Genomic DNA, 24,940 nt, shown 5'->3' with positions numbered 1-24,940 from the left:
CTGTTCATGTAATTAGAAAAGAATCATCGCTGTTTTACAGTGGTAGTTCTCAAAACTGAAGGAGTAGTCTGGGTAGTTCTAGAGTAGTAGGAGAAGCCAAAAAGAAACTGACTTTAGGTAGATTCCTATGAGTAGGGGAAAAATATGGGTTTGAAGCCTAAAAAAAAAAACCTGTATCAAATCCCAGGTGTGCCAACTTAACTATATGTGACAATAAACAAATCACTAGACTTCTCTGAGGCTCAGTTTCTTCATCTATAAAAGGATATAACACTTTTGTTGTGAGGACATTATGAAAATAATATAAACAATACAAACAATACCTAATATAAACAAGCTATATTAGGCATCTTGTGTGGTTTCTAGGACTGTGTAGGTGCTCAACAAAAGTTATTTCCAATTTTCTTTATCTCTGATCTCTGTGCCGTCCCTATTCCTAGTTCCTGTTATTTGTTAATATGAGTTTATTCAATTTACATTAATCCAACAATGCTCAGAGTAAGCCATTTGAAATCTGCCCTGTTGATGCAGCCTGACTGATACTGTGGTAGACTGGTTTCTGATGACTGTCACACTACTCTAGTCCTCAAACCACCTGATATCTTGAAATCAGATGAAACATGAGCTGGAACCTTCTTCAGAATTCCGAAACTGTTTTCCCCGGAACTCTAGTGTCTCACAAAAATGTACTTGGTGTGCCACACGCACAAAAAGGTCTACAGTCCAAAAAAATTAGGGAAAAGCAGTATTCTGTTGGTACTGACCGACCAGGGTTCTCGGACTCTTTAATCAACAGAAATTGATGAGGCCAGATGAGAAATTCAGGCAAGGCTTTATTGGGACTCATGCTAGAGCACAAGAGAGAAAACAGGTAACAGGTTCCTTTGCTTGCCCCCTGAGCGGGGGCGAGCTTGTCTCTTAAATGGGGTGAGGGTAGGGGTGGGTTCTTGAGTGGGGCTGGAAGCGGAAGGGTGGCTTAGGTGGTCTGCCCACCCCCTTGATGGTGCTGTGTGCTGCGTGCATGCGCAGCATGCTTTTGCTCCAGACACCTCAGAAGTGGCAGTTGGGTTTTTGGTCTTTTTGTATCTTGTTCCTAATTTGCCCCAACTGTGCATGTACACAGTTATTTTTAGTCCCTTCTAGTTTCTTTGTATTCTGTTGCTCAAGGAGATGTTTGTCCAGGTGCAAGCACTGCAGCAAAGAGTCCCAGGTCCCAGCCTGTCTCACTGCTGTCTCCTCTTACAGATGCCTAGTGAAAAGTAGCATACTTAAGCTTCAGAGAAGTTCTACAGTAGAGATATGCCTTTAACCCAGAATATCCCAATTTTATTTGACCACTCTGCCCTGTTAGGGACACCCATTAACAGCTTTAGTGAGGAAGTCTGAGGAACATAGCTGAGAAATACTGTTGAATGATTTTGTTCATGACTAGCCAAAAGCCAGAAAACTAATGTCAACAACTCTCCCCTCCTTGTCATTGGAAGAGAACCCATCCTAGCCAACTCTGATCAAGAGAGGAAGCCTAAAAGCTGTGTGTGTGTTTGGGAGTGGGAGGTGGGGGTGAGAGGGAGAGATTTAAAGTAAATTCTGAAATGAAAAGTTAAACTAGAGGTTTAGAGTTGAAAGTCCTCAGGATTATGGCTACTTCTTGTGCTTTTGAATTTTTTTAATAATTTCAATGTATTACCTGTAAACACAGTATTTAGTATCTTACCCAACAAGAAAGTTTCTCTGTATGGCAAAAATTATAGAACTGAATTCACTGTTTTCTCATTTTGTAATCTAAAAAATGGGAAATGAAGATAGTATAAAAGAGAAGAAATAGGATCTAAAAGAAATGGAATGTTTACACAAATCCTATGAAATATGATGAAATGTGTTAAGGTTGCCAGATAAAATACAAGGCACAAAGTTAAATTTGAATTTCAGGTAAGCAATGAATGTTTTTGTCAGTATAAGCATTCTAGACATACTAAAAATTTATTCATTGTTTATTTAATATTCAAATTTAACTGGGTATTATCCACTTTCTTATTTGTTAAATCTGGCAGCCTAAATGTGTTAAATATCTGAATTGCATAAAAAATGACACACATAGAATACAAGCAATGAAAATCATTTTTTAGCTTTCAAATATTGACATGCCACAATGAAGAAGAAAAAAAGGAAAGACAACTTCAATGTTTTGGCAAACAGATGATAAAAACTAGATCTCTCTAGGAATTCAAGATTGCTGGTTTGGCAGCTACTTAGGACAGCAGTATTTAAGGGGGAAAAAATGGAAAAAAATAAGCAAATCTTAATTAAATTTTGCAGAAACTGCTTTGGGAAATAGAGATTGATAGTGTGAGAAACAGATACAAAGGCTATTTTAAAATGAAGGTTTTTAAAGTCATAAACCCCAAAACAGCTTTTATTTGACTAAATGTAAAATTCCTTCATCATAAAACTAAAGATAAGACAAAAGAGAAATTCTTATGCAAAAAGAAAACATGAACTTAATTATACTTAAGTCAATGTAGGAGAATTGTACTGTCAGAGAGTTGTTTGTAAAAATAAAGTAAGCTAAATGTATATCTGTATTATGAATTAATTCATTACAAACATAATATATTTTTTCCTTCATATGTAAATTAGCAAGATATGAAGTAATCAGAGATTCTTTTGAAAACAATTGTGTTAACTGCATTGATTGGCATCTTATTTCATTATATTCACTCAGATTTATATTAACAGAGTTTCTGTAGTATGTAACTAATGAGGGAAAAAAACAGAAAAAGAGAATACAAGTGACAATTTGCTTTGCCCTTGTTTGGAAAGATCATTTAAAAGTATTCAAAATTAGATTGCTTCCAAATAGTTCTTAAGCAAATGCAGACAACTCCCCACTCTACCACCACACCAAATATTCTCTCTTCAGTCCTACAGTTTAACCTACTGATCCTTCTATACAATAAATATCACTTTAATAATACCAAACACTGTTTTGTTATTGTTTTTTACTTTCTTCACAAATTCCTAATAGATCAAAAAATTGTATGTGTTTTCTCATTCTTTTCAGTAGTTTACTCAAGTTTTGTTAAAATACGGATTTTATACTCATTGAAATAATGATATTTTACTGAATTTTTTAACAAATAGAAAAAGAGTAGTAAGACTACTACTGGCAAAGGTTGTAACACATTTAACCTTTCTAACCAAATATATGTACCAAATGTGAATTGTTAGTCTTCTTATTCGCTGAAGCATCCTTGTTTTCTTGATTTGTTTTTCATACTTGATTATTTAATGGATAAGACAAATTTACAGTAAGAACATTTAAATTTGCTTCAAACATTTGAAACATGTGTATGGAACTAACATGCAGTGGCTCCTCAATAAACGTTGCATTTGGACAATAATCAGAAAGTTATACTATTTATGAAAAAGTATCACATTATGGAAAAAAGTTTCTGCTACAACTGTCTCTAGGAAAGTTTCTTATAATAGAATATTATGTACAAAGGAGGTGCTGAGTTGTCCTGATCTTCCAAATTACCTAACGTGACGAACTTAAGAAACCCAGAGTTACCCTCACTAGATCTGATTTGTCGTTAAAGTGAAGCCCACAGAGAAGAAAACAATGAGCCATTGGCTGTGTGTTGTACTCTGCCGTGACACTACTACACTCTCACCTTTCCCCTGCAAGGTGCTACCCCTGTAACCCCCTCTCTTGACATGTCTGTCAGCCTCAAAATGTTACCTACAACATTGGTTTCTCTATAGGAAATCCATGATTTTGTAGTTCAGTTTTGTAAGAACTTCTGATTTATGACTCCTCAAACTCCATGGTGTTGAAAGGATTCGGGAGAAAGCATCTATGCTTGCACCTCAGGGCCGGAGATATGAATTTTCTATAAATTTATGGTCTATCTTATCCAAACCTACCTAGCAATATGTGTGCTTGTGTCATTTCAACTGAGTTGTAAACCCCTTGAAAGCAAGGTCTGTAACTGGTTTTTATAGACCAGAGCACCGGACTTCATACTTGGTAGAAGCTCATTAAACATCCAGAGATTAATACTAAGGAATCAAATCCATCTTTCTTCTGTTTAATGACACAACCTTTCTCCAGTCCAGACCAGTTTTCTGGGCTTTCCTTTCCCTCTTTGCAGCAGGATTCAGGAACTTAAACCAATTTCTTTTTCCTCAAAACTCACACAAGGTCCTTGAGGTTCTTTTCCCCTAAAATTGATTGCATAGTTGAACACAATTATCACAGTTTTCTACTAACTTACCCACTTCTTCTACTTGAAAATTTAGATTAACTCTTCTCAGAGAAGCAAGACAGAGGGAGGAAGGGCAGGCAAAAAGCCAGACACTATAAAAAGCCATTTAATTAGGGTAATTTCCTCTGGAACTGCCTTGATATAGTCCTACAAATACAAAGTGACCTAGAAAGGAAGAATTAACCACATTTCAAAGAGATTGGGGCAACATCTGTACCAGTTGCCAAAAATATGGCCATTAGATACTCATCTGGTTTTTCCCCTGCCTTGGAAGAATGCCTAGCTATTCAATCTCCTTCAGGGCCCTTCTAATGGCAAGTACACATTAAAATGCTATAAAATTATCCATAAATATTAAAGTATAAAAATGCAGTATACCCCTTACCCTTATGCTGAATCCTCTCATCTTCAACTGAGTATACATCAGGTCAGAGTAAGTCACTCCTAAAGCTCTGATGTCATTTCTTTATCCTGACTGTAAACATACCAACAAAAATCATTAACATAGAGTAATACATAATTCTTCAATACTATTGAATATTTAGACCTAGTTGACATGGTTTGGGGTAATTGTTACCGAATTAAGTTGTATGGACCCCTGCTCAGGCCCTAGCCTGGCCAAGGCCCTCTGCCTCACTGGGAAAATGTTTTTTTTTCCTTTAGGGTTCTTGTAGCCAAATAAGAAAACCAAAGCTGAGGTCAATGCAGTTCAAGCTTTATTCAATGGCCAAAGAATGGAGAAGCAGGAACTTAGTTCACAGATCATCTGGCCCACATGGCAAGAGGGATTTGATTTTAAAGAGTAAAGACATAGGAAGGAGGAGTGAGGCTAATGATGGGGAGGCATAAGCATTAGTCTACTAGAGAAGGACCAGGGCTTTCTGAAGGAGTGGGGTGCCACCCCCTTTTTATCCTTTTTTGGTCCTTGACTTCCAGTCATGGCTTCCTGTAGATGTGTCATTAAAACACTAATGTAGTAAAATCAGTGTATTATGAGACCCAGGGTCTGTTGGAGGTCATATTCCTCACCATCGTGGTTCCATCTTGTTATATCTGTTTTTTGTTTTTCTCTTCCTATAGCTTCCCTTCTTATCTGTGCACCTTGGGACTTAAAGATTTAAGTTAACTGTGTTAAATGTGGGGCTTTGTGGATTTTGAGCAAGGATCTGGTACCAACTCTGGCAACATAATCACCCAAATAACATCTTACTCTAAAATTGATTCAAACTCTCTCCTCAGAATTTATCAATAGGGCAGGGAGATACTAGTCAGTTAACTGCTGGATGAAGCAGGACTTGAATGAAAAGGTTATCCAGCACGGGAGCCAGAATTTCATGTTGGTTGACATGCAAGCAGAGAAAGAAAACAGCAAAGAAAAATGCAGATGAGAGAGACCACTTGAATCTGGAAAGAAAGTAAGAGGATTTCCTTTCTATATCCCTCTCCAGTCCCCTGAGTGGCCCTTGTGTGATATAAAGTCATGTGTTCTAGTGATCCCCTTTCTTTAGCTGGCTTGATTGCATTTGTTTTTTTCTTTTTTATAACTAGACATGTCCTTCATAAACTGAGATTAATACAATTAATAAAATGAATTTGCAGGAACTCTCTGAATTAGTGACATATGTTTCTATGCAAATAATATGCTACGTTACATGGTCTTTAAAAAGATGTTCCAAAAGCTGTTTAATAGACATTTCTTATTATTTTTTTAACTATTCACTTATTTGTTCATATGTATTACAAAAATAAATTTCAATCTAAAGGAGGTAAGTAATGTCAAATTATAAAACAGGAGAATAGAAATGATAAGATTGAACTGGGCCATATAAAACCAAAGCAAGATTTGGGAGAGGCAGCCATTCCATTCTGGACCTTCTGTACAGATAAAAAGCATTTTGACCATGTACTGCCTTCTTAAAAGTAAAGTTAACAGACATATTCCAAGGATACTAGATAATAATGCTATCTTTAGAGAATAACTGGCAACATACCCTATGAGCAGTACATTTTAGAAGGCATTTTGAGGATATGACATGCACAGAATTAACACAAATGTCAAGGACTATACCCACAAAACACTACTTTCAGATGGCTTGTGCAATACAAAATTTAGCTAGGAGAGATCAAAGCAAGGAATATCCATGTGCACATGAGTTGTTCTTCAAGTCAGTGCCAAACGGTTAATGACTAAGTCTTTCCCTAACCAGGTTAAAGCTACACCAGCTTAATATTTCACTCTTTTCTTTAGTTCCTCTGTATCTCAGATGACCTTTCAAGGTTTTTCACTAAAACGTCCTTTAGGGACTTCATATTACATCTTTCCTTTTCCTAAACAGCGTAGCACACCAAGAGAGGTATCAGAACTGTTGCATGATTCACTCCTAAGTCAATCTTTCTTCCATTTTTGTGAGATTTTTCTTTCCAAAGGAGAAAATTGATTGCTAAATATGATATGTGATTTCTACCACCTATTAAACTTTAGCTTTGATAGAAAAATAATGGTCTGTCACATGGACATCTTTTGCACTGTAATTTCATCATTTTTTGACAATTGACATCTGAAAGAAAATGGTAAATGCCTTAATTTTAAGTTGATGACTCAACTGACTCAACCCAAATGGCAAAAAAAAATTTCATTAGTGATCTAAGAATAAAATAAATATTTATTGATTATTAGATTATGTTAGTACTTTTTAAAACTCATAAGATAAAATGATGACTCTGCTTTGACAGGGCTTAGAAAATCTTTCAAATACAATAACTCATATACGCTTTACTAATTATTTTGTTGCTGAACCTACCAATGGAGTTTGCTTCCAGAATTATCTACTTGATTCATTGACCTTGAAAACTCCTATTAACAGTACAGGCAATGAAGTTTGGGATTAACATATACAAACTACTATATATAAAATAGATAGACAACAGGGACCTACTGTGTAGCACAGGGAACTATACTCAATATCTTGTAATAATCTATAATGGAAAAGAATCTTAAAAAGAATATATATATAGTGTGTGTTTGTGTATATAATGGAGTCACTGTTGTACACTTGAAACTAACACAACATTGTAAGTTAACTATACCTCAATTTTAAAAATGGGAAAGAAAGTATAGGCAACAAAAACATTAACCTAAGTCTATCTTACTAGTAATAAAATTGAAATAGGAATGGGTTAAATGACATTTAACTCTTTTGTTCATAGTACTGATGTTTATGGTTTTTAAACCAGTTTTGAGCAAAAAGATCAATACTTCAATAATCAACTGTGCTGGAAACAAGAATCTAAGAATTAATAGAAATTTTGGATACATTTAGTTTCTTGAGTGTTATTATGGGTGTTCTATCACCGTAGAATACCATCACATGATACAAGTAAATGCTGTTTTAGAAAGGCTATTATAGTTTAGATGTGTTGAAATATGTATATATACAAAATAAGCAGTGACAGTGGACAGAGTCTGGAAGACAAGTCTGAGTGGGCTCCCATGTCAACATCAAGCTCTTCAGACAGTGTAGAGACACCAGGAATGAGACACAAGGTCATCATCCGTCTTTATTACCCAACCACCTCCTTCGCTCTGCTCCTAGCTCTTTTCATCCTTCATTTGGCTTTACTTTAGATGTCAGGAAACAGCCTCTGCATTCTAAAATTCTGCCTTACACTCTGGTTACCCAGACTCTCTCTGCCACACTGGATTCGTTCTCTGCCTCCATAGAAGCCCTAACACTTTGCTCTTATATAACACATATCATATGAAAAATTGGCTCTTTTTCTTATCTTTTTTATACTCTAAAAGTTTCTTAAGGGCAGGGACTAAATTTTTTTTATCAAAATTGTGCTACTAATACACAGCCTGGCACCTAGGAAGCACGCAATAAAATGTTTGTCAAAAGTATTTATTGGGCTTCCCTGGTGGCGCAGTGGTTGAGAATCCACCTGCCGGTGCAGGGGACGCGGGTTCGTGCCCCGGTCCGGGAATAACCCACGTGCCGCGGAGTGGCTGGGCCCGTGAGCCATGGCCGCTGGGCCTGTGCGTCCGGAGCTTGTGCCCCGCAACGGGAGAGGCCACAGCAGTGAGAGGCCCGCGTACCGCAAAAAAAAAAAAAAAAAGTATTTATTGAAAGCTTACATATTAGATATTGTTCCTGACACTGAAGTTACAGTATTGAGCCAAAAAGTCTAGAGCCTTGCTTTCATGAATCTTAAATTCTAGTGGGGGAAGCAGAGCACACAAAAGTAAAAAACATCAGAATTTCCAATAATGATAAATATTATGAAGAAAAACAATATGATAGAGTCTGAAACTTTAATGAGGACAAGAGCAAATTTTCTAGGGGAAAATCTTCCAAACAGAGGTAATAGCAAGTCCAAAGGCCCTAATTTTAGAAGGGAGTTTGAATTTATGGAGTAGCAAAACTAAGAAGGCCTGTGTGGGTACAAGAATAGTGAGTATATAGGAGAGTGATACCATAGAAGACTGAAAAGGTGGACAAGGACCAATTCATGAAGGGTCTTGAAGGGCATGGTTAAGGATCTAGACTTTATTCTAAGTACAATGAAAAGTCATTGAAGCATAGCACAGGGAGATCAGCTCGGTGCTTTGTGACCACCTGGAGGGGTGGGATAGGGAGGGTGGGAGGGAGGGAGATGCAAGAGGGAGGAGAGATGGGGATATATGTATATGTATAGCTGATTCACTTTGTTATACAGCAGAAACTAACCCACCATTGTAAAGCAATGATACTCCAATAAAGATGTTAAAAAATAAATCACACACAAAAAAAGAAAAGTCACTGAAGAATTTTAAAGAGCAGAATAAAATCATCTAGTTATGGTTTTAAAGGCTCACTTTGCCTCAATATAAAGAATGAACTGCAAAAGCCAAGCAAGAAGACCATGTAGCATGTAATAAAAACTGAACATTCTGATTTTGGCTGACACCCTAAGAAAATAAGTACCAGCTACCCCATATTCCAATACAAGATGCTATATGGAACCATGCCCTTTTCAGGACTGAGAAAGGAGCAGGGGAAAGCCAAGTTTTGTATCTCTTAGGCCTTCACCAGCTCAATATTATGACAGAGTTGAAATTGAAGAGGGTAGGAATCGGAAAAGAGGGTGAGGATGATCTTTGGAGAAAGTTACAGATTTTTGAGAGTTACACTCTTTCCTATGGTGACGTGTGTCTGGAGGTGAGGGTGGTTTGTGCTTCCCTCTCACCTCAAACTGAGAGAGTGGAGCTTCAGTGAGACTGCTCAGACAGCATGATTTATGACTCCTGGAGTCTGGATGGCAGGGACTGGTGGGGGACCCACATCTGGAACAGCCTGGAGACTATTCACAAACTACTTGTCCACAAACCCAGCAAAGGCGGCTGCTTTGGGAATGGCTCTTTCTTGAGACAATGGACAAAAATTCACTTGACAAATATTTATTGAGCTCCTACTAGACATCAGGCACTGTTCTGGGAACTTGGAATATATCAGTGAACAAAACAAAGATCCCCACATTCAAATCAATTTCATCCTAGTGGGTAGAGATAGACAAAAACTCTCATAACAAATAAGTATATAATATAGAAGATCATAAGTGCTACGGAAAAAAGAAAAATTAAAGTAGATTAGGAAGATGAGGGAGGGGTACCATAAAGAGGAAGAGAGGTAAAGGCGGGTTGAAATATTAAGTAGAGTGATAGGAATTTTGAGCAAAGACTTGAAGGAAGTGATAGAGTTAATTAACCTAGTGGTTCTCTCAGGTAAGGCTATTTCAGGCTAAAGCAGCTGGTGCTAACTTGAGCCTGCATCAGAATCCTCAGGAGGTTTGTTAGCCTCAGGACCCTCCCAAGAGTTTGTTAATGCACAGATGCACAGGTTGCTGGGATCCACTCCCAAAGTTTCTGATTCAGTGTCAGGGAAGGAAGAAGAATTTGCATTTCAAAAAGTTCCCAACTGATGCTTATGCTGCTGGACCGGGAATGGCACTAAAGAATCACTGAGCTAGGGCTTCCCTGGTGGCGCAGTGGTTGAGAGTCCGCCTGCCGATGCAGGGGACACGGGTTCGTGCCCCGGTCCGGGATGATCCCACATGCCGCAGAGCGGCTGGGCCCGTGAGCCGTGGCCGCTGAGCCTGCGCGTCCGGAGCCTGTGCTCCGCGATGGGAGAGGCCACAGCAGTGAGAGGCCCGCGTACCACAAAAAAAAAAAAAAAAAAAAAAAAAAAAAAAAAAAAAAGAATCACTGAGCTAGAAGAAAAGCTAGAGAATGTGCTAGTTGTTTGCAGATGTTTCCCTGAGTGCGTGAGGGCCACTCAGGGAAGAGCTAACTGGAGGCTTTCTGAAAGAATTTTACCCTGGGAGCCTACCTTCTGAGACAGGGTGCTGAGCAACAGAAAATCATGGGCTAAGGGAGAATCTAATTTCCCAATTGGTGTCTTCATTTACCATTTGATTTTAGCTACTTTTCTCCTATTATCCTCAACTTCCTTGCTACTTTGTTCTCCCACAGCAAGATATATAAGCTAACAATGTTCATTTTCCACTCTTATACCAGGGCTACTGAGCATTCTTGAAGAAAAACAGCACTGTAGTAAAGACTGATGCCTATACAGCTTTAAAGAATTCACAGAATTCTTTTATTTGCCTTTGCTCACCTCCTTTCCTACTCTCTATAGCGACTATGCCAAATGCTCATCATACTTTTCATGATCCCTGCCTCCTCCCCCTCAGCTATTCAAAGAAACGACAGCGTCTATGACACATGAAAGCCTCCAGGTTTCTGCCATTTCCACCCGCTTCCCCAATACGTACAAGATCACATGTTCACTAGCTACAGACTTATTCCTTTCATTTATTTTCTTCCTCCTGGTCTCAGATAACACCATACAAAGTACTTATGAAAGTGTTTGACACAAACTAATGTGCTCAATAACTTTGCTTGCATTGTTAGTTTTTTAGTTTATTCCTTTTAAAAAAACAGGTTACAAATGTATAATGAGTGTAAAATTTTAGAATCCCTTTCCAAACCCTGTTTCACTAGACACACATTTCTATTCCCTGGAGACAACCACAGTTTTCACCATCGGTTTCTGTATTTCTTTCAAAACTGCTTGAGCAAAGACATCTTTGACAGTGCACAGATTATACAAGTATTTGAATAAGAAAGATGGCACATGTGTTCTGAAGGGTGTCACCACACAATGCCAATAGCCTGTTAATTCACCTAAGTACCTTAAAACAAAAAAAGTAACAGGCTAAAGGGTAGCTTCTCTCTGTTGTTTTCTTCTAAGCTGTGGGAGTGTCACTGATCATAAAGGAATTTGTGGATGATGACTGTTTGGGGCTATCAAGAATCTTAGTTTCAATTTCAGTCTTCAGCAGTATTTAAGGGAGAAAATACCTCTATTTTCATCCGGACAGTTACGAGTTGCCTGTGTATCCTTCTGGAGATATTCTATGTACAAATAAGCATGTGTATTTATAAATATTCTTTATGTTACAGGAATAGTAATATACTATCCATACTTTTCTACACTCTGGTTTGTAACTTTAAAATATGTTTTGGAAATCTTTTCATATCAGAATATAAAGAGCTTCTTTGTTCATTGAAGGATATACATACAATAATTTATCTGTATCGATGTTCATATTTATTTCTCACACATGGAAAGTATTTACAGGATAAATTCTTAGAAATAGAATGATTGTATCAAAGATTATTTCCATATTGTCTCCATGGGGTTGGACCAATTTATATCAGCAGCATGTAAGAGTGCATGCTTTCCTTCACTCTCAATTAACACAGAGTATTTTTCATTCATTCATTCTTCATTCATCACATATTTTTTGAGTGACTTGAGCCAAATTTTGTTCCAGGCCCAGAGATTAAAGCCTCTCTCCTCTTACATAGCTTATATTCTAATGAAGAAAGCCATAATAAACAAATGCCAGTTAAACTTTTTACTTTGCCTGAGAACTTTAGCTTCCTTGCTGCATAAATATACCAAAGTATATTTGTGTTAAAAAAAAAAAAAGAAATCAAATTTCTCAACTTGGAGTTTTCATATATTTTTTTGCCTTTCATAAAATTTCTAAATTTTATGTTTTCTTTACTTCACACTGACTTTCTCCCTTTCTTCGTCTTCCATTCATTCTTTGATGTGTTGTCTTTACCAATCCCTGGTGATTTTATAGACGCACAGGGTTTCAACTAATGTGTGAATTATAAATTAAATTTCCAGTCCAGGTCTGCCTTCTAGACAACTCCATATAGGCTGTCCCATATGTTAGCCTCAATGTGTTTGAAACTATCCATTACTTTCACCATGATCCTATCCTTTTCCATGCCTCTCAAACTTCCTTTTCCTGTGTTCCATCATCATCCAGCTGGTTGCCCACCACAGAACATAGCAGTCACTCTAGGCTCCTTCTTCTTCTTCAAGATTCACCTCCTCCCAAACCAAATAAACTGTCAAATCTTGTCATATATTAAAAAGGGATTGAGCTTCCCTGGTGGCTCAGTGGTTGAGAATCTGCCTGCTAATGCAGGGGACACGGGTTTGAGCCCTGGTCTGGGAGGATCCCACATGCCGCGGAGCAACTAGGCCCGTGAGCCACAACTACTGAGCCTGTGCATCTGGAGCCTGTGCTCCGCAACAAGAGAGGCCGCGATGAGAGGCCAGCACACCGCAATGAAGAGTGGCCCCCACTTGCCGCAACTAGAGAAAGCCCTCGTACAGAAACGAAGACCCCACACAGCCAAAAATAAATTAATTAATTAATTTTTAAAAAAATTTTTTTAAGGGATTTATCTCTCCCCATCCTCCTGTTTCATTCCTTAGCTGATGACTCATTGTCTCTCACCTAAACTACTTAATGATCTCTATCATGACCTCTAATCTTTGCCTATCCTGCTTCCTATTCTCCAGTGGCTCTCTATGACCTCCTGGATTGTGGTATATATAAAGCTCTTACTTCCTGTCTGATTTTTCAGCCTCAACTATAATACCCATTCAAATTATTTCCCTACCATACTATTCCTGATATTTCTTCTCTGAAAACACCTTCTCTGCCGCCTACTCCCCCCAACCATCTGTTGAGCCAATAAATTTAATCTTCAAGTCTTAGTTTAAACTCCAGTGTAAGGGCTTCTCTGCCCCTAAGTCCCAGGCAGAAATGCTGCAACCTCATATGAATAATCATGGCTTCTTTTTTAATACACTTACTAAATGCATGTATCACATAGTACATTTCAGGTTATAAGTACTGGCTTCATTCTTGGGCTTTATGTGGTGGCAAAGGCATTTCAAGAGATCCAAGCTTAAATACTCACATGTGGCTAGTTGACAAATAAAATTGAAAAAACAAAAATCCCCTTTCTGGAAACTCCCTTGTCTTGGATTCACTTGTCTTTGGAGACAGGCCCACAACCAAACTGATCATTGTTAGTTGCAGTCATTGCCAGGGAATTATGACTTTTATTATCAGTCAGGTTCCCAACAGGAAGTAGATAGCACATTCAAATTAGGATAATTCAAAAAGAATTTATTTACAAAGGGACTAATTACAAAGATGCAGTGTGGGTAGGGGAACCAAATGGGAACCTAGATGTCAGAATCCCACATGACCTGGACCCAGAGACAGGTCTCAATGACAACAACGCCACCTATGCCACCTCGTCATGCTGGACAGCTCTAGAGCAGCAGGGCAGCAATTGCTCCTGCCCCTGCTACCACCTCCATCTCCTCAGCAGCCAACCAAGGAAACCAGCTGCCATGCAGAAACAACACACAGGCCTATTACCCACCTCAATGGCACCAATGGACATCTTTGCAGAACTCACAATCTCAAGAAGATTTCTGAACAGTAACAATGTCGTTCATCATGCAGGACCTCCCTCAACTACTGCTGAACTGATAGCAATGATATTCAAAACTCTGCCTGAGATTTTTCCATATTCAATATCTCTATTATCAATTCTCAGTAAAATAAGAGGGCAATTTTTCAATAGTTTTCTTGATTGACTTGGATTAATGAGATTATTTTAGAATGTATATTATTAGATTTACTGCTTATTATAGTTTTTAATATTTTATTTACTGACTGGTAGAGAAACATTTCAATATTTTAAAATATTGAATATCCAACAAATATGGCTGTTAATATCACTACTATTATAAAAAAGAAAAGGTTTGTAAATATTTTTTTAGTGACTACTATAATGTACTTATCATCAGTGATTCATATAACCTGGTACTGGGATCTTTGAAAAAATGTTTTATGGACCATACTCATTTTTATATCCAGAGTGCCAACTACAATGCTGAAACTAAATAAATATTTGCTGAATAGGTGTATGTCTCTTTTCCCCAACTACTGATAAATACTTTACTCCTTGATGGCATGAATTGCATCTTTTATGCATATGTATCACACATAGAACCTTACACACACTGTGTTGCTTAATGAATATTTATTTTACTTATTTATTTTTTGAGTAAGTATTCTTTTATTTCATCAAAAAAAGGTTACAATTTTCTGTGACTTTCTACATTCACAGAGCAGGTTAACACACATAGATTAAATTAATTCTGTTTTATTAAAATAATAAATATTTATTGACTGATGCTCAGAACTTAGGAGAAAAATCAGGATGTTCAACCATTGTGTTCTCTGATATTTTGTTATTCCATTCAGATGGCAGTTCAGATTTGTCTATGTTAAATCACAATAGGTAATATATACATCATATCATTTAACCATGTCATTTCTGAAATATCCAACCCACTCTTTAGAATTTTTAAATAATTTTCTCTAAAACACATTACTTTATTATTATTAGTTCCAAGTACATGTATTAAAATATTTTAAATCTAGAGATAATAACAGCTACTAAGATAGTAGTCACCATAGTTTTAAAAAGGTAGAAGTAATTGAGGCTACTGAATGAGAACTTTATTTTTAAGTTATAAAAACCTAGCTTAAAAATCTTGAAGAAGAGAAAAATTATTTGGTAGTAGCATTTCAATATTCTCAGATGGAAAAACATGTTAAGCCAAAATACATGAGTAGTTCTCCTTTCTTGTCATTCAGATATAGACAGATTTCTTATAATTATCTTGGGGCTGAATCTCAAGATATTACTGTCTTAACCTTACTTTGTGCTTCAATTTGTACCTTGGCAGTCTAGGATAATTTACTGTGTAAAAGAGTGACAAACAAGATATTATATTCTACAGCATTAAGTAAATCCAACAAAATTAAATAAAAATAGATATCCATTTTATTTAAAATCATGACTACTTTGTACTTTATATTTATATGAAGCCAGTGAATATTTAGGTTAAATATGTCTCAGTCACTGCCTGTCTTACCCAAGGTTAAAAGTTAAGGGTTTTTTTCATATTTTAGTTGATAGCCTTGGTTAACCAGCAGGCTGGAAGACCAGATTGCACTTGAGCAGAGCTCCAAATCATGGCTATATAACATCTGCCTTGTGTTCCAGTGCTGAACATTCTATAATATCATTAGTTAAAGATGACAAATCAACTACCCAATTTCAACTGACAGCAATTAAGCATTCACACTATGTTACTAGATTTCTGCTTCATTAATGAAGGTGCATTTCTAACCCTCAGAGTAGAGCACTCTGACTTGTCTGATTGGATTTCAGATCAGTGGCCACTATGTGTTTCCTCATATTTTTGAAGGGGGATGTCTATTGCCATTATCCTGTCCCTGACTTACTATTACATATTGGGGATTGGGGAATAGATAACTTATCTTTTTAGTTCACAGGTCTCTGAATCAAGAGGCATTGCAGGCTAAAGGAGCCTCATCTGCTTCTTGACCTCCTGCAAAACATGAGATTATGGACTTCGAGACTGGTGCCATGATTGGATGAGTTTGAGGTAGCCAGGAAAGAAGGTGAATGTATTTTTGAGTATGAGAGAAACAGGAGTTATTGGATCCAGCAGACAAACTAAAGAAAAGGTAATCTTAATCTACAGGCTGAGAGTGAGACTAGGCCAGACATCTGGGAATCACAGGCACATCACCTAAATTGAATATGGGCTGAGTTGAAGCAAGAAGTGGTGGGAAGGAGTGAGTATTCAATGTCAGAAAGAAAGCTGAGTCGACAAATCTGAGCAGAGTATATCAAGAACCAGAATTCAAGAGACTTAGAGATCAAATCCCAGCAGGCAGTGATAAAGAAATATAGAAGAGGAAATTTATACACATACACGGAAAACGTGATCAATTTTTTGTTGACTTTAGAAGTGCTGTGAAGTTTTTGTAAGGATCCACAGGGCTCTCTGTAAGCAAGTCTTCACTGGTCTGAAGGAGTTAGAGCAGTTCTTAACATTTCCATACCCTAGCCCTGGTATTACTTCTTAAGTTTGAAACTCTGCAATCCCAGGCTTTGAAAGTAACTGCAGTCTCTCCTTTTTTCATCCTCACACATTGCCTGAGCCTACGTTACACCTACTCCTTAAACTCATTAAGACCCTGGTCTGTGTCTTCATAGAATTGCCCTCCCTGGTCTGGTCTGGTCTTTCCTGAAACTAGCATTGATCCAGCGTCACCACTATCTTCTCTTGCCCTTTGACCCCACTTTGCATCCCATTTCTGATCCAATCCTGAGTCAATTTAATTATCTTTTTCTCTGGGATATATAACCCATAATTTTGGATCCCTGATGGAGGTTAACAAAAACCTAGGCCAATTTTATTCCAATGACCTTATAAAGTTCTAATTTCAGCTACATTCTTAAGAGTGCTATGTAATCTTTCTTATGCCTTCTCCCTAGAGAAGTGGCACCACTCTCTTCAAGCCGTATCACCCTACCTGTGCACCTTACTATGCCAAAACGTAGATCTTATCCTTTCACTTACCTTCTTAAATATTTTGAAATATTCTGATTGCATGTAAAATAAAATCCAGTTTCTTTATCATATCATGCCAGTCCCTTTATTGTCTTCCTCAGTTAACTTTCATCCCTTACTTGGTGCTAATATGCCTTTGCACTATCCACACTGAACTAATTCACATCTCTGAATGCATCTTGCATTTATATGCCTCTTAATTTGCTCATACTTCAACTTCAGCCTGGAGAGGTTTTCACTGTTTCACCATAGTATGATTAGTTCTCCCTCACCAGTATTCCTAGGACACTTTATACAAACCTCTATAATGCCCTTGTTGCATTGTATTATAATTATTTAGCTGTTTCACTACCATGGCAGTTTCTTAAAGACAAGAACAATGTGTTGTTTTGCTGTTTTGTCTTGAATGGGGCTAAGTTTGTTTGCTTGTTTGTTTTTTTGGTATCTTTTAGACCTAGCAGGTTAATTAGCCCATAAATAGCACTCAATGAATAGTTCTTAAAGGAATAAATGGGATAAAGAAATAGAATAAGAACAGAAGGGAAGACTCAAAGTTGGAAAGGCAGTAAAAAAAATTTGAAAACACTGCGAACACATCTCTACACATTTTGCACATTTACACAATTTATACATTTAGACCTGGTCCCTAACTTATTAAACATTCCCAGCAAGAAATAAGCAGTTGGGAGGGAGAATCAGGCCACGAGGACTCAGAAGGCAAGGTCTCCTCTATCACCTATCAACTGTGGATTTTAGGCTTCCTGAGGCTCAGTTTCTACATCTGCTAAATGGGGACACAAATGCCTACCCTGCCTACTTCACAAGAATGTGAAACCACACAAAACAAAGACCTTATTACTGTATGAGATGTAATCATAACTGAAGCAAACGTTATGTATTCTTTCTGTATTGTTTTCTAAAAGGACTTTCACATCTGATATATATATTTTATTCTTAAACAGCTTTGGAAGGGTTTAATAAATATTATTTTTCCATTAAAAAAAAGAAATAAGCAGTTCAATCTATTGGATATTTGCCTCCATTTGAATATACTTATTACTCTATAACAATCTTTATTTTACAGAAAAAGTACTTTATAGATCTCATGACTAGAACAGAGTTATTAAGTAAAGTAATAAATACCTCATAGACAGTAAAATGGCAATTAAAGGAATGGGTTTGTTCCACCAACCATTGGTTATGTTTCATTGCAAAGGACTTCATTAAATCTCTATACCTGTTTTCTTACCTATGAAATGGGTGATAATAACTGTACCTACCTCATAGGTTAGCAGTGAGGATTAAATGGGTTAACATATGCGAAGCACTTAGCATAGTTCCTGCAGAATTAAACACTCAGAAAAGATAAATATCATTATCATTCTAATTGGAGCAGCCAAGTTGTGGGTTCTTACGAGGTCTTGATAGAATTGAATTTTGCTTTCTTGCCTCTCTACAGTATTATTATTAAAGCTATTTGTGTATGATGCCCCCAGTTTATTTACAATATAAAGTAAATTAAGCTATGCCCCAATGAGCTTATAGTTTAACCTGAATGAGAACAATACAGATGGACATCAAGATCAGACTTCTGAATATAAATCAACATTAGATTTAAAAAACTATGTGTAAGCGGAGAAGTAAAATGCACCATGTGGCTAAATCAATACATTGACAAATATTCATGCTGAGTAAAGCCTAGGGAAGTTTTTCTCTCTTTGTTATTATCAAGAAGGATACACATAAATGATGGGACTACAGGCTCTAATTACAGAATAATCCTGCCTATTTCCCAGTGGATACATTCAAAATACAGAATATAGTTTGAGGAGAAATGTGTGTGACATAGTCTATGTCTAGTAACCCAGAAGTGGTCCCTAGCACCATGAGGACTCACTGTGGGAACTTAAGATGTAAAGGAGTAAGAAAGAATCTGATTAGAGGCCATGTCTGAATTAATGAAGGTAGATGGTTTATTGAAATTCTAACTAAGTGGCAAGGAAAAGAAGACAAACAGAAAAAGGAACCCAATTGTGATTGGCTGCATTTGTTTTCCTATTTTCTTTGTTTTCTACAAAAACAATTTTCAGAAGATTAATTAAATTTCTAAAGTTAATGGAAAAATTTCTTGTAAAATGCAGTAGAATTTATATGACACATTTTGGTTTTTTCCCTTAGGATTAAGTACCATTGTATTGAGCCTAATTTAAATGCTACAGTGTGATACTTAGAGAAATCAGTTAATCAAATAATTCACCTTCTAGAAGGGGAGTTAACATGTCTAGAGCAGGGGATCCAAGAGCTGCACAAAGTCAGGATTAATAATAATCAGGGAGTATAATTGCTTTACAATGTAGTGTTAGTTTCTGCTGTATAACAAAGTGAATCAGCTATATGTATATATAGCTGATTGTATATATGTATATATATATATACATATATATACGTATATATATATACATATATATGTATATATGTATATATATATACGTATATATATGTATATATATCCCCATACACTCTCCCTCCCACCCCTCTAGGTGGTCACAAAGCACCAAGCTGATCTCCCTGTGTTATACAGCTGCTTCTCACTAGCTGTCTATTTTACATTTGGTAGTGTATATATGTCCATGCCACTCTCTCACTTCATCTCAGACTACCCTTCCCGCTCCCTGTGTCCTCAAGTCCATTCTCTACATCTGCATCTTTATTCCTGTCCTGCCCCTAGGTTCATCAGAACTTGCCCCTAGGTTCATCAGAACCTTTGGGTTTTTTTTAGATTCCATATATATGTGTTAGCATACAGTATTTGTTTTTCTCTTTCTGACTTACTTCACTCTGTATGACAGACTCTAGGTCCACAGAAGAAACTAGCACAACATTGTAAAGCAATTATACTCCAATAAAGATGTTTAAAAAAAAAAAAGGCTCAAAGATATTCGGCTTAAGTGGAAAAAACCTAAAGGAAAATTTTAGATAGATTAAAAGAGACCTTGTTTTGAAAGGGAAGAAAAGCCAGATGGCAGCAAAGACAGAATTCTCCCTGCCCTCTTCGTTTTAACTTGCCCAGTACTGGCAGGCCTAAGTAACACAACATATTAGCAATTTTGATAAGAAGTGACTGTAGCAGGAAAAAGAAACAGAGTTCTTTATAGAAACTATTGAATATTTACTTTAAAAACTGGCTAGAAGGGCTTCCCTGGTGGCGCAGTGGTTGAGAATCCGCCTGCCGATGCAGGGGACACGGGTTCAAGCCCTGGTCCGGGAAGATCCCACATGCCGCGGAGCAACTAAGCCCGTGAGCCATGGCCGCTGGGCCTGCGCGTCCGGAGCCTGTGCTCCACACCGGGAGAGGCCACAACAGTGAGAGGCCCACATACCGCAAAAAAAAAAAAAAAAAAAAAACTGGCTAGAATTATTCCACAAATGAATATTTCAGTAGAGCCTTATTAAAAGAGAGGTTTTCAGTTTAAACATACATGAAAAGCAAAAATTACAGTTTAAAATAGGTGATTCATCAGCCTTCTTCAGCTTCTCAGTTTCAGAGGAATATTTTAGAAGAGATTGTCTATAAGCAACATAATCCATTGATTTGGGGCTACACCAAAATGATTTTGCTGTTCTCTTTAACTTCATAATCTAATAGAAAAGCTAGGCTGTGGTCCTGATTCTTCCTACAGTATGAAGAGGGGCCTGTAAAATATGTCCCACCCCCTTTCATGCAGGATGCATCCTTCTATTAAGGACCTTAACCGTCCATGTTGCACCATGCAATGATTCTGCCCGCTTTCACCATTTGACTGCTGGTAAAAAAGTATATTTGACTCTTTTCCACAAAGTTTGAATCCTGTTTTATCTCTGTTTACAGTTAACACTTGTTTCTGCAAGATTAGCAAAATGATGACAATTGATGAAGTTCTGTAATGGGCACATGGATGTGTACTGCTTTATTCTACTCTGTGTTTGAAAATTCTTATAATAAAAAGTTTAGAAAAAAATAGTCAGGGAGGCATCAGAAGAAAAGCTAGAAGAAGATCATTTATTTGAAAAACTCTAGGAAATAAGAATGTGAGAAAGAGAGATGCTGAGAAAGTTGTACAGCAGAAATGTCAGAGCTGCTCTCTGACATTTATGAGAGGAACTCATAAAGTCTATAGCGGTAAAAGGATTAGACAAAGAACTGAGGAAGAACCGTATTGATTACCCGCCAGAACCTGACTCCTTGGACAAACAGCGTCAACATCATGTGGGATCTTGTTAGAAGATCTTGTTTTGAAGGCCCTGCCCCAGATTTACTGAATCTCAAACTCCAGAGACTGGGACCCAATAATCTGTGTTTTAACAAGCTCTGCTGGTGACTCTGAGGCACACAGAGTTCCAAAACCACTGGTTTAGAATTTCTAAGGAGATTGTAGCCTCCATTCTTTTTTTTTTTTTTTTTACGGTACGTGGACCTCTCACTGTTGTGGCCCCTCCCATCATTGCGGAGCAAAGGCTCCGGATGCGCTGGCTCAGCGGCCATGGCTCACGGGCCCAGCCGCTCCGCGGCATGTGGGATCTTCCCGGACCGGGTCATGAACCCGTGTCCCCTGCCTCGGCAGGCGGACTCTCAACCACCGCGCCATCAGGGAAGCCCTAGCCTCCATTCTTTATCTGAAGTTGTCTTAGTTGCCTTTTACAAATGGGTAAGTGTTGATATAAATAACTTAGATGTACAACTCCTTTTCAATTACATATGGGACTATTTGTTTTATGGGTCTCATGTATTCAGATTTCTTCTGTCACTCAATTTGCTTAGGAGCAAGCCATCAGCACCTGCCTTCAATGAATATGAGAAAATAAAAATTAAATTTAGTACTGGTAACTCAAACACAAGTAGGATATTAAATATGCTTCACTCCAAGTTTTTATAATATACATATACATAATCTTATATGTATACACACACACTTCATAAGAAGCACTTGATATAAAAATATCAAGTATTTTAAATTATTGTTCTATCAGTTCCAATTAGTAAAAGATAACCACTTTAAAGTAAAAATAATTCAAGGAATATAGAGGTACAATAATAGTTCTAACTAAGAATAAAGTTTCAGGTTTCCGTCTTTTCTCTGTCTTTTCCAAAGACGTAGGTAGCTACTAAAGAATTATTAAAGAAAGAGAAAAGTGTTGATTTGGAAAATAAAAACTATGTATAAAAACGATTAATCTTATTTAATTACACTCATTGCTCGTATTTGATTTGCAATTAAGTAATAGCATGGACTGAAGTAAAAATTATAAGCCATGTTTGGAGGGTTGCCTTTCAAAAGTAAGGTTACATGGTCATTATGATGGAGTCTTGTAAAGAATAATTTCCGTTTCAGGGTGTGTGATGTTATGAGCTTTTCTTACTGGCAAGGTTCACCTCGTTCAGTGGTTTATTTCGGTCATATATGTCATTATAATTATGGGCAGTGTTGTATGGTTATTCGGTTCCAACTAGTTTTATTTCGTCTTTTTAAACCAAACTAACTACTTATATCCACAAAGACTACTAAACACTCTGACATTTTCCTAATTTCATAAAATGTTCATGGAATGCTAGAAATACACTAAAAATATTTTAATTTTGTTTATTTTTCTTTTTGTAACCTTTATATCCTGACATAAAATACATTGAAAGTTCCTTTAGTCTCCACAAGCCCAATGAAAATGTTCTCAGTATAACTTTACATACAAAATTGTTTATGATTTTGAATACTGCCCTAAAAATGATATTTTCTTATATTACATTATAGAATGCACAAATATATACTAATGACATGTGCTTTTAAATTTTTTCAGCTGTAGACAGAGAGAAAAACATAGCTAATATTAATATAGGTTTTAAACACTTATAATAGTAGAGATTTTAGTGATAGGTTATTTTATGCATAAAAATTGTTTTATTTGAGCCCTATTTTAAGAAAATGTTTTTAAAGTTATTGTTTTTTACTGTTCTTATTGTATTTCTTAAATGTAAAGAAAAAGAAAATCTACTATCTGAACTCCATGTTTTTAATCCATAAACTATTCTGGAAAAAGATACATGTATACTTTAAAAAAAAATATTCTGAAAGGAAGAGAAAAATCTTTGAAGCCTTCTCTGAACTGTTTTTCCCCTCCTTTGTTACAGGTGTCCATTTTTTCAGCTATATTAATCTTTTAAATCAAACAAAAAATGGATTTCTTAAACTCATCTGATCAAAACTTGACCTCGGAAGAACTGTTCGACAGAATGCCATCCAAAATTCTGGTGTCCTTCATTCTCTCTGGGCTGGCACTGATGACGACGACCATTAACTCACTTGTGATTGCTGCAATTATTGTGACCCGAAAGCTACACCACCCAGCCAACTACTTAATTTGCTCCCTTGCAGTCACAGATTTTCTTGTAGCTGTCCTGGTGATGCCTTTCAGCATTGTGTATATTGTGAGAGAGAGCTGGATTATGGGGCAAGTGGTCTGTGACATTTGGCTGAGCGTTGACATCACGTGCTGCACTTGCTCCATCTTGCATCTCTCTGCTATAGCTTTGGATCGGTACCGGGCAATCACAGATGCTGTTGAGTATGCCAGGAAAAGGACTCCCAAGCATGCTGGCATTATGATTACCATAGTTTGGATTATATCTGTTTTTATCTCTATGCCTCCTCTATTCTGGAGGCACCAAGGAACTAGCCGAGAGGATGAGTGCATCATCAAACACGACAACATTGTTTCCACCATTTACTCAACATTTGGAGCTTTCTACATCCCATTAACATTGATCTTGATCCTCTACTACAAAATATATAAAGCAGCAAAGACGTTACACCACAAGAGACAAGCAAGTAGGATTGCCAAGGAGGAACTGAATGGTCACCTTTTGGGGAGTGGTGAGAAAAGCATTGGACTGGTCTCCACACCGTACATGCTAGAAAAGTCTTTATCTGATCCATCAATGGACTTTGATAAAATTCATAGCACAGTGAAAAGCCCCAGGTCTGAATTCAAGCATGAGAGATCCTGGAGAAGGCAAAAGATCTCAGGCACAAGAGAACGCAAAGCAGCCACTACCTTGGGATTAATCTTGGGTGCATTTGTAATATGTTGGCTTCCTTTTTTTGTGAAAGAATTGGTTGTTAATGTCTGTGAAAAGTGTAAAATTTCTGAAGAAATGTCAAATTTTTTGACATGGCTTGGATATCTCAATTCCCTTATAAACCCACTGATTTATACAATCTTTAATGAAGACTTCAAGAAAGCATTTCAAAAACTTGTGCGATGTCGATGTTAGTTTAAAGAAATTTATTATGAAAAGATTGGGGTTCTTTCGAGGTGAAGTAACTAAATGAATGATAAAGAATAAAATATTTAAACTTTTAGAAGGACATAAATTAAAGCTGCTAGAATGATATTAATATATATTTTAATAGCAACATACATATAAAATGTATTGATTTAAAGACTTTTTTTGACCATTATTCTAGAGTATGTGAAATTAGAAAATAATTTATTATTTATAAACAATATTTTGCCTATGCAATGTCCCTAAAAACTAACTGGAAATATATATATATATTATTATTAACAGTGATTTTTCAGGTTTATAACTTATAACAACTACAGAAGAATTTTCAGTTAACAACATACCTCCATCCATAATTTCTACATAATCTTATTGTTTTATTATATGATTCTATTATTTTATAGACAAGATAAAATTCACCACAAAGCACACATTTCTCCTACCTAACCACTCTTGTCCCCTCTCCATCTTAC

General features: G+C 36.8%; 1 protein-coding gene across 2 annotated transcripts in view; it reads left to right on the top strand.

The window, feature by feature from the left end:
* The window catches only part of HTR1F (5-hydroxytryptamine receptor 1F), a 151,857-nt gene extending 127,402 nt beyond the window's left edge, over positions 1 to 24,455 (top strand). For both annotated transcript variants that reach the window (XM_059063784.2, XM_067035368.1), the window contains exon 2: positions 23,313 to 24,455. In XM_059063784.2, coding sequence (XP_058919767.1) covers positions 23,358 to 24,455 — 1,098 coding nt within the window. In that variant the 5' untranslated portion in view covers positions 23,313 to 23,357. The remainder of the gene's footprint in view (positions 1 to 23,312) is intronic.
* The last annotated feature ends 485 nt before the right edge of the window (positions 24,456 to 24,940 follow it).

This window comes from Kogia breviceps, chromosome 5, assembly GCF_026419965.1.
Source record: "Kogia breviceps isolate mKogBre1 chromosome 5, mKogBre1 haplotype 1, whole genome shotgun sequence".
Classification (NCBI taxonomy): Eukaryota; Metazoa; Chordata; class Mammalia; order Artiodactyla; family Physeteridae; genus Kogia; species Kogia breviceps.
Note: the sequence above shows the minus strand (reverse complement) of the source record. Positions and strands in the feature narration are given on the sequence as shown.